Source organism: Brachionichthys hirsutus, chromosome 21 (genome assembly GCF_040956055.1).
Source record: "Brachionichthys hirsutus isolate HB-005 chromosome 21, CSIRO-AGI_Bhir_v1, whole genome shotgun sequence".
Classification (NCBI taxonomy): domain Eukaryota; kingdom Metazoa; phylum Chordata; class Actinopteri; order Lophiiformes; family Brachionichthyidae; genus Brachionichthys; species Brachionichthys hirsutus.
This window is the reverse complement of record NC_090917.1, coordinates 2,781,583-2,793,904: the sequence shown is the minus strand read 5'-3', so window position 1 is coordinate 2,793,904 and position 12,322 is coordinate 2,781,583. Positions and strand designations below refer to the sequence as shown.

At 42.5% G+C, this 12,322-nt stretch overlaps 2 protein-coding genes across 2 annotated transcripts; both read left to right on the top strand.

The window, feature by feature from the left end:
- Positions 1 to 790: 790 nt before the first annotated feature.
- Positions 791 to 2,739, top strand: LOC137910405 (homeobox protein Hox-B3-like). Its single transcript, XM_068754841.1, has 2 exons — positions 791 to 1,016; positions 2,174 to 2,739. Exons 1-2 carry the CDS (start codon positions 791 to 793, stop codon positions 2,737 to 2,739), a joined length of 792 nt encoding a protein of 263 aa, XP_068610942.1.
- Positions 2,740 to 4,021: 1,282 nt separating this feature from the next.
- On the top strand, positions 4,022 to 5,178 carry hoxb1b (homeobox B1b). Its single transcript, XM_068754546.1, has 2 exons — positions 4,022 to 4,671; positions 4,880 to 5,178. Exons 1-2 carry the CDS (start codon positions 4,125 to 4,127, stop codon positions 5,176 to 5,178), a joined length of 846 nt encoding a protein of 281 aa, XP_068610647.1. The 5' UTR covers positions 4,022 to 4,124.
- Positions 5,179 to 12,322: the final 7,144 nt, after the last annotated feature.

Genomic DNA, 12,322 nt, shown 5'->3' with positions numbered 1-12,322 from the left:
TCCTGTTTAATGTTAGATGAATTAAATCTCAACGAACTCGTGGGAGGTTTTTCTTTTTTCTTTTTGTCCTGTTTCGCTTCGGTTCAGCCCATAGAGCAGCTGCAGCGCACTAAGGTCGTTTATTTGACTTGATTTAATCTCTCGCTCTATCTCTCTCCCTTTTTCTCCATTTAAATATCCTCTAGAGGAGCAAAGGCTGTCATTTATTAACACAGAAAACGTAACATTAGAATGCATTTATCCTAAATTAACACGATTTTTTCTATTTCGTGGGAGTCTTTGTGTTTGTGCAATAATCATTATCATTGTTTACCATTTATTATTGTTGTCATTTAATTGTAAATCAAAAAGAAACATTGCTACAGGAAAAAACACAACATCATGATATTGTTTGTTTTAGCTGTTTTATGACAAATAAACCGAGGTCAATGAGGTCACACAGGGTTATCTTAAACAGGGTTTATCAGCTATAATAATAAATAATGAAATTTCTCTCCACATTTTACAAATAATCCTCAGATTACAAGCTTTACCTCCACAAAATCTTTATTTTGTTCCCCCCATTTGCTCTGGAAAGGCTCACTATTCATGTCACCGCACTATTGAGTTGATAAGATGGATCATGTGGTCTCCTCCCTGATTCTGTCTCCCTCTTTTTTTCTTCTTTTTCTTTCCGGGAACCTCTCAGGTCAGAATCCCAGGGCAGTCTGGAAACCTGCCATGTGACATTTGGCTGCCAGCGCTCTGTCAGAAGGTCAAAAGGGGCCCCCCCGGTGCACATTTCATGGAAATGCAGAACATCCAGCAGCACCGATGCCTCTGCCAGTCTCTGGATGATGTCAGTGGATTTGACTGCAGCCACAGAGCAGCCGCTCATCAACAACTGGCACAAACGGGGACGTATATGTGCACGTTTCCTTATAGGTCAAAGCATCACAGCCCCAAGTTCCCTACGAGCAGAGATATTTTCCCCTGGATGAAAGAATCCAGAAGCCAAAAGCACAGGAGAAACACAGGTCTGTATGAACAGGGCAGCAATTGTTTTCAAATTAGGCCTTTTCATTTGTGCTCCCTTTAAGGAGAACTGAATGGAGGATATTACATCATATTTTCTCCTTTTTGGGTTCATAATGCCAGGGGGCTATTAATGGAGCTATAGGCAGTCATATAGGATAAACACACCTTGACCTCCGTTTAAAGGCGGATGCCGTTCAGAGAGATAACCAGAGCAAATGGCCATAATGTGTTTTTTGTAAAACAAACAAGAAAAATACAAACACAATGCCAGAAAGAAATGGGAAGGAACTAAACGTGAACAAGCAAAGAAAATGGAAAAAAAGGTTTTTAATTGAATTAACTTTTAAAAGGATTGGATAATCTTCCAATCATGTTTTTATGGAACTCAAAACCATATGTTTTTGTCTCAGAGGCTTTCAGAATGCTTATTTAAATGAAGCCATCAACTATTGAATTTAAACAAATAAAAACTCTCAAATCTATAGAACAAACTATAAAGGCCTTAGCACCTGTATCTCATATCAATCTGTGACCAGACCAGAAGTCTGGTCTGTAGCCCTAGCCAGCTTCTATAATGGTGTTTTATTTTCTATTAGCTTATGTCTTTTGCTTTTCTTCTTCAATGTTGTATCTACTTTTATAATTTATAAGGGCATGATAATGAAGCCACAGTAAGGCATGGATAGACACAACTTTGCTGCAGGCTCATTCCACCTTTGCCATGTATTTTTAAGTCACATTTATTTAACCCTTATTATATTACATATTAATTTACAGTCTTGATCTGTCAGAATTTTTGTCAAATGTAATAAAGAGAGCATGAAAAGACTCAAATAATATAACACAATTCTGTAAATAAGTCTTAGTGAAAGGAAGCAGGTACAGAAAGGAAAGAAAAACAGAAAAAAACAAAGAATCGCCTATCGATTATTGGAAGAGGATTGATTAGAAATTCTTGATTAAAGACAAGAAGTCTGAGAAGAAAGTGAGAATTTGGACAGATTTGTTTTATAGAACTCTAAAACAGCATTCCGACTTCAAAGTCAGAATTTTAAAGAATTCTGAAATCAAATGTTCTTCTTCATCTAATCATAATCCTCCTCTTTAGATTACAACCTGTATCTAAAGCCTCTTTCCTTTCATTCTGTCTGTACAGACTCCTCTGTCAATGACAAGTCTCCAAGCGCCAACCTGGCCTCGAAGAGAACGCGCACCGCGTACACGGGCGCGCAACTGGTGGAGCTGGAAAAGGAGTTCCACTTCAGCCGCTACCTGTGCAGGCCGCGGCGGGTGGAGATGGCCGGCCTGCTCAACCTCCAGGAGAGGCAGATCAAGATTTGGTTCCAGAACCGGAGGATGAAGCAGAAGAAAGACCAAAGAGCGCAGGGCCTTCCCGCGGTGACCTCCTCCTCTTCATCCCCGTCCTCCCCCTCCGCCCCGGGCAGCCCTACTCTGTCGACCCTGGGTTATGTCCATCTGGGTGGGGATTTCACGCAGCCAGCGTCCCCTCCGATCGAGCCCCAACAGCACCACCCCCAGCCGGTGTACGAGGAACGATACTCCAAACACCCAACTCTGGACTTAACGCACGACCCGCAGTTCATGCAGTACGACGGCACACGCACGACAAACACGAACGTGGGTTCGAATAACGGAAGATATTTCCCACAGAGCTGCACTCAGGACAGAATAATGCGAGCTCCAAAACTGACTCATCTGTGAATCCACTAAAAAAAAAACCCAGAAGCCCTTTAATTTATGGGAGACTTCCCTGCATGTCTGGATGGATGCGTGCACGTTCTTTAAAGATGTAGCTATTTATTTGACTAATCCATCAAAGTATAAAGTCGAATTAATTAATTGATGTATTTTTATTTAGATTAGCCCAACGAATGCATTTATCAGACACATTATAGGAAATGCTGCTTTTCATCCTTTTAATAATAATAATAATCCTTTTAATGACGTCACTTCAGATACAAAAACAGCTTAAGGGTAAATGCAGCCAGCATAAGAAAAGAAGACGACTATAATGCAGATAAACACGTTGGAAAACATGTCACATTACCTCCTTTTTCTTTTGGCTAAATCTTAATTATCACTTGAGGTCTTTTCTATAACATCACACTAAACTGCAACTTAATTAGGGACCAGGAAAATATTCTCCTCTTGTGTGGCTAAACGCGCAGGCACGAGAAAGAAGCGAGGAAACAAACTATATGGCTCTTAAATGTGTCTTTGTTCTTTTTATGGGCAAAGAGGGCCACACAGGCTGTCAGCGCTTAAAAGAGCGCATGATGGATGAGGGACTGCGCTGCGCTGCCTCTGAGTCTGCGGGATGCACGTTGTGGACAGGTTTTTTTTTTTTTTGGTGTGTGTGTTTTTGCAATAAGGCAGCAGAGCAGTTGACCAAATTTACATTTAGTAAAATGTATAGCAGGTGCTAAATTTGGCACACTAAGAACTATAAATTAACCACCGCTAAAAACGCATCAGAAAAGGGTTCACATGCACGTTTATATGAAAAAATAAATAAAAATAATAATAATTACTTGTGTTTTGTCTTCTGGGAAGGTTGAAAGCACACTTTATATCTCAATTAAATAATAAAAACAAACAATAATAATAATAGTGTGCGCCCTATCTCTTCAATTTTTAGAGGACATTAACACAAAAAATCCTAAATCCATATGCATCCAGTTATATTTCATTATTATTATTATTATTATTATGTTAACGCATTTCTCACTACTTTTAGGAAGTGTCAATCATTTTGTCATTTGGAGCTCTGCTAAAACTGTAGTTAAAAAAAAAAAAAAGTTTTGAAGTTTCCATCAGACGTTTGAGGGAATTTGATTGAAGCGTTTGTCATGTAAATACGAGCCGTTTGATGGACGAGCTCCCAGACGTGACAGAGTGCTTGCAAGGCCCCTTTGGCCATTGGCGTTTAGCGGGTCACGTGGTGTGTCAGGAAGGTGATATGAGGCTAGAAGGCACGTTTTACAGCTTTGACATACTACCCCAGAAGGTCAGGGCAGAGGGAGCGCCCATTAATGACTGCGCGCTCTTGATCACCTGTGAAACAAACAACCGGGCCCAGTGCCAGGATGAACTCCTACTTAGACTACCCCGTGTGCAACCGAGGAAATAACATTTTTACTGCCAAGGTCGGATACCAACATTTAAATCACGGATACGTGTCATCCAACTCGTGCGCAACAAGTGAGAGTTACGCACAGGACGCGCGTTTAGTTCCCGCAGCTTCCGCACCCCACCAAACCCCCGGCCTCTCTCTGCACCACCAGACACACGTCAACCTGGATCTACAGTTCGCAACACCGGGGAGCTCCATTTACGCACCGCCTCTGGAGTACGGGCATCACCAGTACGGCCTCGCGCCGGAGCAGGAGCGGAGCTACGTCCACGCGCAGGTTTCACCTCTTGGAACAAACATGGCTCCCTACACAGGGGACAGCTGTGCGCCCGGCAATCAATATCCACATTTTAGCAACGGGGATCAGCGGCTGCAGGAATATTCAGAGGGTGTTTACGCAAGGTTACCGCCCCAAAGCAAGGAGAGGGATCTGGATCATGTGGAGGAACCTTCCAGAACATTCGACTGGATGAAAGTGAAGCGGAATCCCCCTAAAACAGGTTCGTTCATCCTGAGCGTAAAGAATGCACAGAAAATATGAAGCCCAAGTGTGTTAAAATTGATTTGTTTTTTATTTGACAACTAATGAAATGCCTTTTTTTTTTTTTTTATCCATCCTCTCACATTATTACCAAATCGTCACGCTCCAGGGCCGTGACGCTCATGCCTTTTCTTCTTCGTCATCCATTCATTCACGTCTTTCCTCAGCTGTTCTGTCAGAGTTCGGCGTTCCGGGCCACCAAAACGTGATCAGAACCAACTTCACCACCAAGCAGCTGACCGAGCTGGAGAAAGAGTTCCACTTTAACAAATACCTGACGCGCGCACGGAGGGTGGAGGTCGCCGCCGGCCTGGAGCTCAACGAGACGCAGGTGAAAATCTGGTTTCAGAACCGCAGGATGAAGCAGAAAAAACGCGAGAAGCTCGGCTGCGCTTTGGTCAGCACGCCAGCGCCGATGGAGAAACTGTCCTCCCCAAAGGCAAAAGAGAAAGACTGTGAACCATAAATATGACTTGTGTGTGTGGGGGGGGGGGGGCTGATCCTTCCTCCACTTCTTTACCTCAGTCACACCATCCAGGAAAAGATGCGAGAAGTGCATGTGGACTTGTGAAGCATATATGTCGGTGCTTATAGTGCGTTGACTTCTGAACTGGCTGTTGGAGCACTGAACTATAGGCTCTTTGATGTCACTGTTTGCACTATTTATTTACAGGGTACTTTTTTTTTTTTTTTTTTCAAGAATTGTTAAGATGATTTAGCCAAATAAAGTCTATATCAGAATCTTTTGCTGTTAATTGTTAATGTATAATTAAATTGTCTGGGCTGTAACAACACTTGATAAAGTCCAATGTGAGAGAATGTGCTCCTTTTACTTTGTTTTTTAATATATGTATGTAATAAATTGCTTTAAATAAGATTTTTCCAACAATCGCTAATTCGTTGTCTGTATTTACTTTAATTCAAAGGCCTTCCAAAGTACCCCCCCCCCTTGCATAATGTGACAAGAGGAATCTTTCACAGCTCATGGGGTGGCTTCCAGTGACCTCTTCACCTCCAAAATACCTCCAGGGGCTCTAAACATGACAACAAACTCCAGGGAGCCTGGTCTCACCCTTGATTTGTTACCAAACTTCTCCTTGGATACAGTTGACGCACTTCTATTGACCATAATATGAGTCAAATACTTTAAAAAAGAAAACAAAGCAGGGAATAAATTGAGGAGTGAACCTTTCTGGGGCAAGTTTTGGCTTCATCTTAAGCTTGTTGTAGGTCCTGACCACCTAGTTTCTTCTGACGGGGCAGAAGTTTCAATATTTGCACTGGGTGTCAGGTTTTGCACACACAGTTTCTGCCCCAGCAGCTCTGGCCTGTTGGGGCCCTTTTTTTTTTTTCCTAAAGCTGAGGTTCACACAGAGTTCAGGCCCAAATGAATGCGGAGTCAATCTGTCAAGACACCAGAGTGGCTCGGAGAAGTCAACACCAGGCCTCTCACACTTAACACATTTGCAGGTATTGCTTTTACTATTAAGACCAAAGACATTACGGTCCATTTACATACGCACTCGTGCTCTGCTTTGTGCAAACTGTTAGAAGTCCAGAGTGTTTGAAAGATGTTTAGAGGAAATGTAAATCAGCAGTCATTTGAAATATGGCTGCATGAGTGTGCAGTTTTGCTCACAACTATATTAAAAATTAATACAGCTCCACTAATAGAAGTTACAGTTGAAATACCATACGGCCCATTACTGTAAATTAGAAAAGGGGCTGAGAGGTTCGGGTGCCATGCATTTCTTTATGAGCCAAAACACTTCCTCTTCACGAGCCACAAGGATGAGGACTTGGAAGGAGGGGGGGGGGGGCATTCAGTATGAATTGTGACAGATATAACAACACACAGCAAGAAACAAAAACAAATAAAAGGGTGAGAACAAGTGTGGGGTCTTCATTCCAGAGGCGTGATCCCTGCCACATCTCTGCTGGTAATACCTCAGCGCTCCCAGCAGCCTCTCCATCTGGAGGCGTCAGAGTCGATGCTGCAGCCAACAACCGCGGAGACGGATGTTAAGTTGTTGGGGAGAGGAGGTGGAGGAGGTGGAGGAGGACCAGCGCAGTTCTCCTTGCCCGGTGCTGGAGAATGTGGGGAGGGCGAAAGGAGAATAATGAACACTGCACAAATATATGTGGTTGCTCTTCAAATGCAGGAGTCAATGTCTTTCTCCTTAGCTATCGCGCACACCTTCGGCCAGCCTGCCCCCCCCCCTTTGAGGTCAATCCAGAGATGTTTGTACCCCATGCTGATAGCAGTTGTTGCAGGCTTTTTTACAAGTCTATTGCCAGGCTCACTTCCTTGGTTTTTTGACCAGATCCTCTGTCGCATGTCACGGCAGGGTCCCGGGCAGGGGGGGTGGGGGTTCAAAGGGAATCCAGATACAGTATTCATAGGATAGCAGGGGGTCTGTCATCTAAGAGAGGATGTCAAAAATAGCCACATAGGTTACACAGACTCTGATGCAGGGGAAAAAAAGAGAATCTGTCGAGGTGCGGGAGAGAACAGAATGATTTTGACAATATTCCTAAAATAAAATAAATTGTCTTTCTAAAGAAAGAAAAAAAAAATTCATATAAAAGAAAAAAGAAGTGAGACTCTAATAAAAAATAACTTATACTTTTGTTTTGAGGATTATTTTCTTGATGAATAGTGAAAACATGGAAAACCAACAGAATCCAAATGCCTTGTTTTATGAAATAAACAGCCCTAAAAATCTGAAAATATTACATTTACATTGCATTAAATAATTAAAACCTTCATGAAGGTGGAAACAGCAAATATTTGACATTTAATATCAGTAATAATTATGGAATCACTATTTTTAGGTACTTTTTGACAATGCGAAGTGTTGGTAATTCAAAAAAGAAATGAACATTTTATATTATTATATCCTCTTATATATTATATATTGCATATATTTAAAGTTACCAAGTTATTTCACTTGTGGAGAAATATGGCCTGGTTTTGAAAGTCATATTTTCTTCTTCCTTTGTTGTGGCACAGAAGCTCTTTTTAACAGGCTGGGAGATTCTTGTCAGCCCCCCCCATCCGAGTCAGGCTCGATTGGATCTGGAAGCACCAGCTGACCTGAAGCACCAGCCTCCTGGGTCCCTCTGCGACTGCATCCTTTCTCCGCTCCATCAGCATAGTAACTGAGAGAGACAAGTGACTTGGCTCGGGTTAACGTCTTAATACTCCCTGGGATTGCCTCCAGGATCCAAGTGGCTGCCCCTAATAGTTTTCCTCCTCTGTGTGCCTGTCAGACCGCCATGACTATACGCCGTTAGAAAAACAAGACTAGCTGAGAGGCCGAGTAACGAAGCAGCACAGTGAAATGACGAGGGGTGGCGAGAAAGAAAGAATAGAGCACCCATGAAAGATTTGGCACACAGATACAGGTTGGAAGTGAAGCTGGCTGCCTGGATACTGATGCACCCCTGGCCTGGACACTTTGCATGGAGAGGCTGTTCTCCCGAAATTAAACTGGCTTCTTCCTTCGGAGCCCGGGATTGGAAAAAACCAGAACTCAATCAGTGTCACGTCACATGGTTCAAAGCGGCCAATTCGATACTGCCAGGAGGTTGAGAAATGCAAGGTGACAGTTCATTTTACCAGTGACAGTGTGTCGGTCTCGCCTGCTGGTTCCACTAGTCAATTCCCAGCGAGCGGTGAAGGTTGAGCATTGCTGGAGACAGACAAGCACACCCCCCCCCCACACCTCCATCCTCGCCACCACTCTCTCATCGACCCCGCTCTGCTTTGTATTCCAATTAACTGGACAGAAGGAGAGGCGGCAGTGTGCAGGATCACAAGCACGGGCAGCCACATTCTTCTGGCGTCTTTCCAGTCTCTTATCTCCGCTGCCATCAATAGCGCCATGCGTCCTTTCCCTTTCCCTTTCCCTTCCCTTTCTCACAGCTCACGACGGGAAAATTCATATTCCTTTTTAACAACCGCCCCCCCAGGGACAATGTCACGGTGATGAAAAATAAGTCCCTCTCATACAGTCATATATCATATGTAATATAGGTACGCGATCACTCAGCCGAGCCAACGCACAGCGATCTGTAACCGCGGTCCTTAACAGACACCTCAAATAATGCTGAATTAATATTTTGAAATGGCTCATATATCCTAACATAATATAATCCGAATGATTTTATATGCAACGCTCACAAGGCTTAACACTGATCCGAGGGGTGACTCCCGGAGTCTGTCAATATGTGGCTGGCTGAAGGTTGTAGATTTACTGCAACACATTTGCTCTCCTCTCCTTTGTGTCCTCAATCTATCATCACTTTTTCACCTCACTGCCACCAAAGGCCCCCTCCCCAACACACACACACACACACACACACACACACACACACACACACACACACACACACTGACATATGTTTGAGCAATGGGTGGGTTGGGAATACAATGACACTGAGGAAATCTGAAAAGTAAACTACCTCTTTTTTTTATCTACTTGAGCAGCGCAAACATTTACAACAGACCCATAAGAATAAGGTAAAGCTTTGTACTTATTTATTTAAATCAAGGGTTTGACATGTTTAAATTAGCACTGACTTGAGATGCTTTCATCAGAAAATAGGTGACACCTATTCTTAAAGTGATTTATGTTTAAGCTTTAAAACAAGTGTTAGTCTTTTTGTACATTATTGAACATGCCGTCGGACACAGCGCTTCCTACTCCGCAATGAAGATAAAGACAGGCAAAGCTGGAAAGACAAGCACGGGTGCTTCACTGTTCGTCTCTCTGGACGGCAAACGAGTGTCTTGAGATTAGTGTGTGTGTGTGTGTGTGTTTGGAACACAGGATGCACATACTCAAAGGCACACCTTTCATGACGGTCTCCTTCACGCCCCGAGGATCTGCCTGGTTCTCTCCCTGGCTCTATCAGATCAGAGAGACCCGCTGGCCCTCCCCACACCACAATGCAAATGAAAAGGAATGCGCTGATAAAAGGCCAGATCCTAAAGATGAGAGGGCAGAAGGAGGACAGAGGCAGTGAATGCTAAAGGTGGTGGTGGGGGGGGGGGGGGGGGGGGGGGGCTCTTGGGGAGATGAGAGGTGGCGGAGGAGTCAGTGTTGGTAGTAGCGGGAGATCATAGCCTTGCTCCCCCCTCATCGGTGTTTGATACAGGGCTTTTGTCGCTCTTTCAGCGGTGCATTGTTGGGTGGTGTAATCCCCATCGGATTACAAAGGGCTTCCCTTTTCTTATGGGGCTGACCCAGCAGGCAGGTGGCTGGGGCTCTGTGGAGCTGTCAAGGGGAGGGAACCTCTTTTCCAAGGGAGGGGACCCTAGTTCCTCTTACCTTCACAGGGGCTATTTTCTTGGAGGCCAGTCAGGCGCAGGTCAACATGGGGACAATCCTGACATAGGATTCAACTTGCCCTGACCCCTTGGCTTCCTGTCGAGAAGTGACAGGGAAGGAAAACATCATGAAATAGGTTTCTGGATTTTACTGGAAATAATTAAAACACGACTATGAAAGAAATACAAATTATTATTATTTTTGCTATGCTGCAAAATAAAATCTTATTTAAGAGTAAAAGAAGATGTCTTACAATCGGAGATAATTGCACCACAACACACTTTCTTTCTTATATTTTAGATATAAGAAATGTATATGCATTTAAAACACATTACCGTTAAAATACTCAGGCCTATTAATCTTTGTAACTGTAATAAATAAAAGTATTTGCCTGCGAGATGTTGCTGAGGTTATCATATAATCATTTTGTAAGCTTGAGTACACGTTCCATATGTTAAAAAGCAAACAAATATTACATTAGTCCAACACGCACTTGACTGATGTCCAGGGAATTTCATCGATGTGAGCAGTGTCACTTTCCTTGTCGTGTTTGAGTTATACTGGATCAATATAGCATATATATTAGTATCAATATAGCCATAGTCATCACCCACACTATTTCTGGTAGTACTGCCACCAATACCTCCACAGCACTACTGTTGAGCAGGACCATAAAGCCCAGTCCAGGCCATTTTAATAGTTCAACCTCCTCCATTCATCTTTGCCCAGTCTAATCTAGTGAGGGACCAATTTAGTGATATTCCACTCATGTGTTATCAAAAATATTTATTAGCCAAGCTTGAGAGACCAATATTAATACACAACAATTCAATTTAAATATATACATATAATTAATCGCTTGTAAATTAATGCACCATATACAGTTTAAATGGTGGTGCATTTAAGGACCTAGGACCATATTGGTCCGTAAATGCACCACTATTTCAAGGAATATAAATTAGCACTCGCTAATTAATTCAGTCTTACCATGGCTAATTTTCTTTAACCTTCTTTATAAACTTTACCTTAACCAACTCTCCTCTGACAACCAGCTGTGCGCAACTTTATTAAGCTAACAGATGCTAATCAATGATTTTACACGGAAAGGGAGGTGCATTGCGTTTATTTATTTATTCTGTATTATACTTTAGCTTTCAACGGGCTCTGTAAAATATTATATTTCGACTACTTTTACATAACGAGACTATATTTGTGGCTGTATGACAAATATTAAATACATCGAATAATTTCTACATAAAACCAGTTCAAAACTGGGACACAAACTGTATAATTTGTGTCCAGTGAGTATAATTAATTGCCATTAAGTTAATTGGTTAATGGCGTTAACCAATACTGGAAACACGCTTGTAGGGATATAAATCATGCAGGAGCTCCTGACCAAGACATCTGTGATATTAGGAATTTGATCAAGTCAATAAATGAGTAATAATCATGCAGGATGCCAGTTTGATTTCAGAGTCTTTCAGATGTTATTTCAGCTGTTTTGGTTTGGGAAAATATTTTCAAGAGACAATCCGGGACCTGGTAACAGACAAAGCTGATTAGAAGATGAATGAATGAATGAATGAATGAATGAATATTAACTTCTGGTGCCCCCAGCCGCAGCTACAGCTTGAATGAATAGCTTTATTCATCTAGGTCTTCTGAAGAAACTCCTAAGGCCAGTCCTCTTTTGCTGACCTGTATTTAATTTCTTTAAAATAAACAAATTGGTACTTCATTGATCCACGTTTAGAAGTTGGCTGTACTTCCCACATTGCAGAGATGTCAGGCCGCAATAGATCTGCACCAGAGCAGCATGTCATGAGCCCGGCTGGGATTCATTGACTTGCTCAAGGACACTTAAAACAGTCTGAATGCTTGCCAAACTGGATATGTGAGCACAGTTCATGTGGTCGAAGATAAGAGCAATGGGGATGTTGTATTAAATAATGCATTGCAGATTGTTGGCAAGATTTATTAATTTAAAAAATGTCAGCATCAGGGTTGTATCTATATCCATTTGATTATGGGATGGTTTAACAAGCACTTTCATGCGGAGAAACTCAAGTTTATCTTTAGTTCCATAGGCAACGTTGAGAAAATGTGCCATCCTTTCTTTAACATCTGCAGCCACATCAAAAATGCTTCTTTGTTCACCTCTTTCTCACTATGTGTGGAGTCATAGCATCTACTCAGGCTTGCGCTGTGATCGTGTTATTGCAGGCTAAGCAGGGCGCCTAGCCTGCAATAGTCTCAGTCGCAACTGTGGTG

What these genes read in the sequence shown, in the direction of transcription:
- LOC137910405 (XM_068754841.1), top strand. Translation starts at nt 791, where the DNA reads ATGCAGAACATCCAGCAGCACCGATGCCTCTGCCAGTCTCTGGATGAT. An exon ending in AAAGCACAGGAGAAACACAG is followed by an intron (nt 1,017 to 2,173) that starts GTCTGTATGAAC and finishes CTGTCTGTACAG; the next exon opens with ACTCCTCTGTCAATGACAAG.
- hoxb1b (XM_068754546.1), top strand. Translation starts at nt 4,125, where the DNA reads ATGAACTCCTACTTAGACTACCCCGTGTGCAACCGAGGAAATAACATT. An exon ending in GCGGAATCCCCCTAAAACAG is followed by an intron (nt 4,672 to 4,879) that starts GTTCGTTCATCC and finishes GTCTTTCCTCAG; the next exon opens with CTGTTCTGTCAGAGTTCGGC.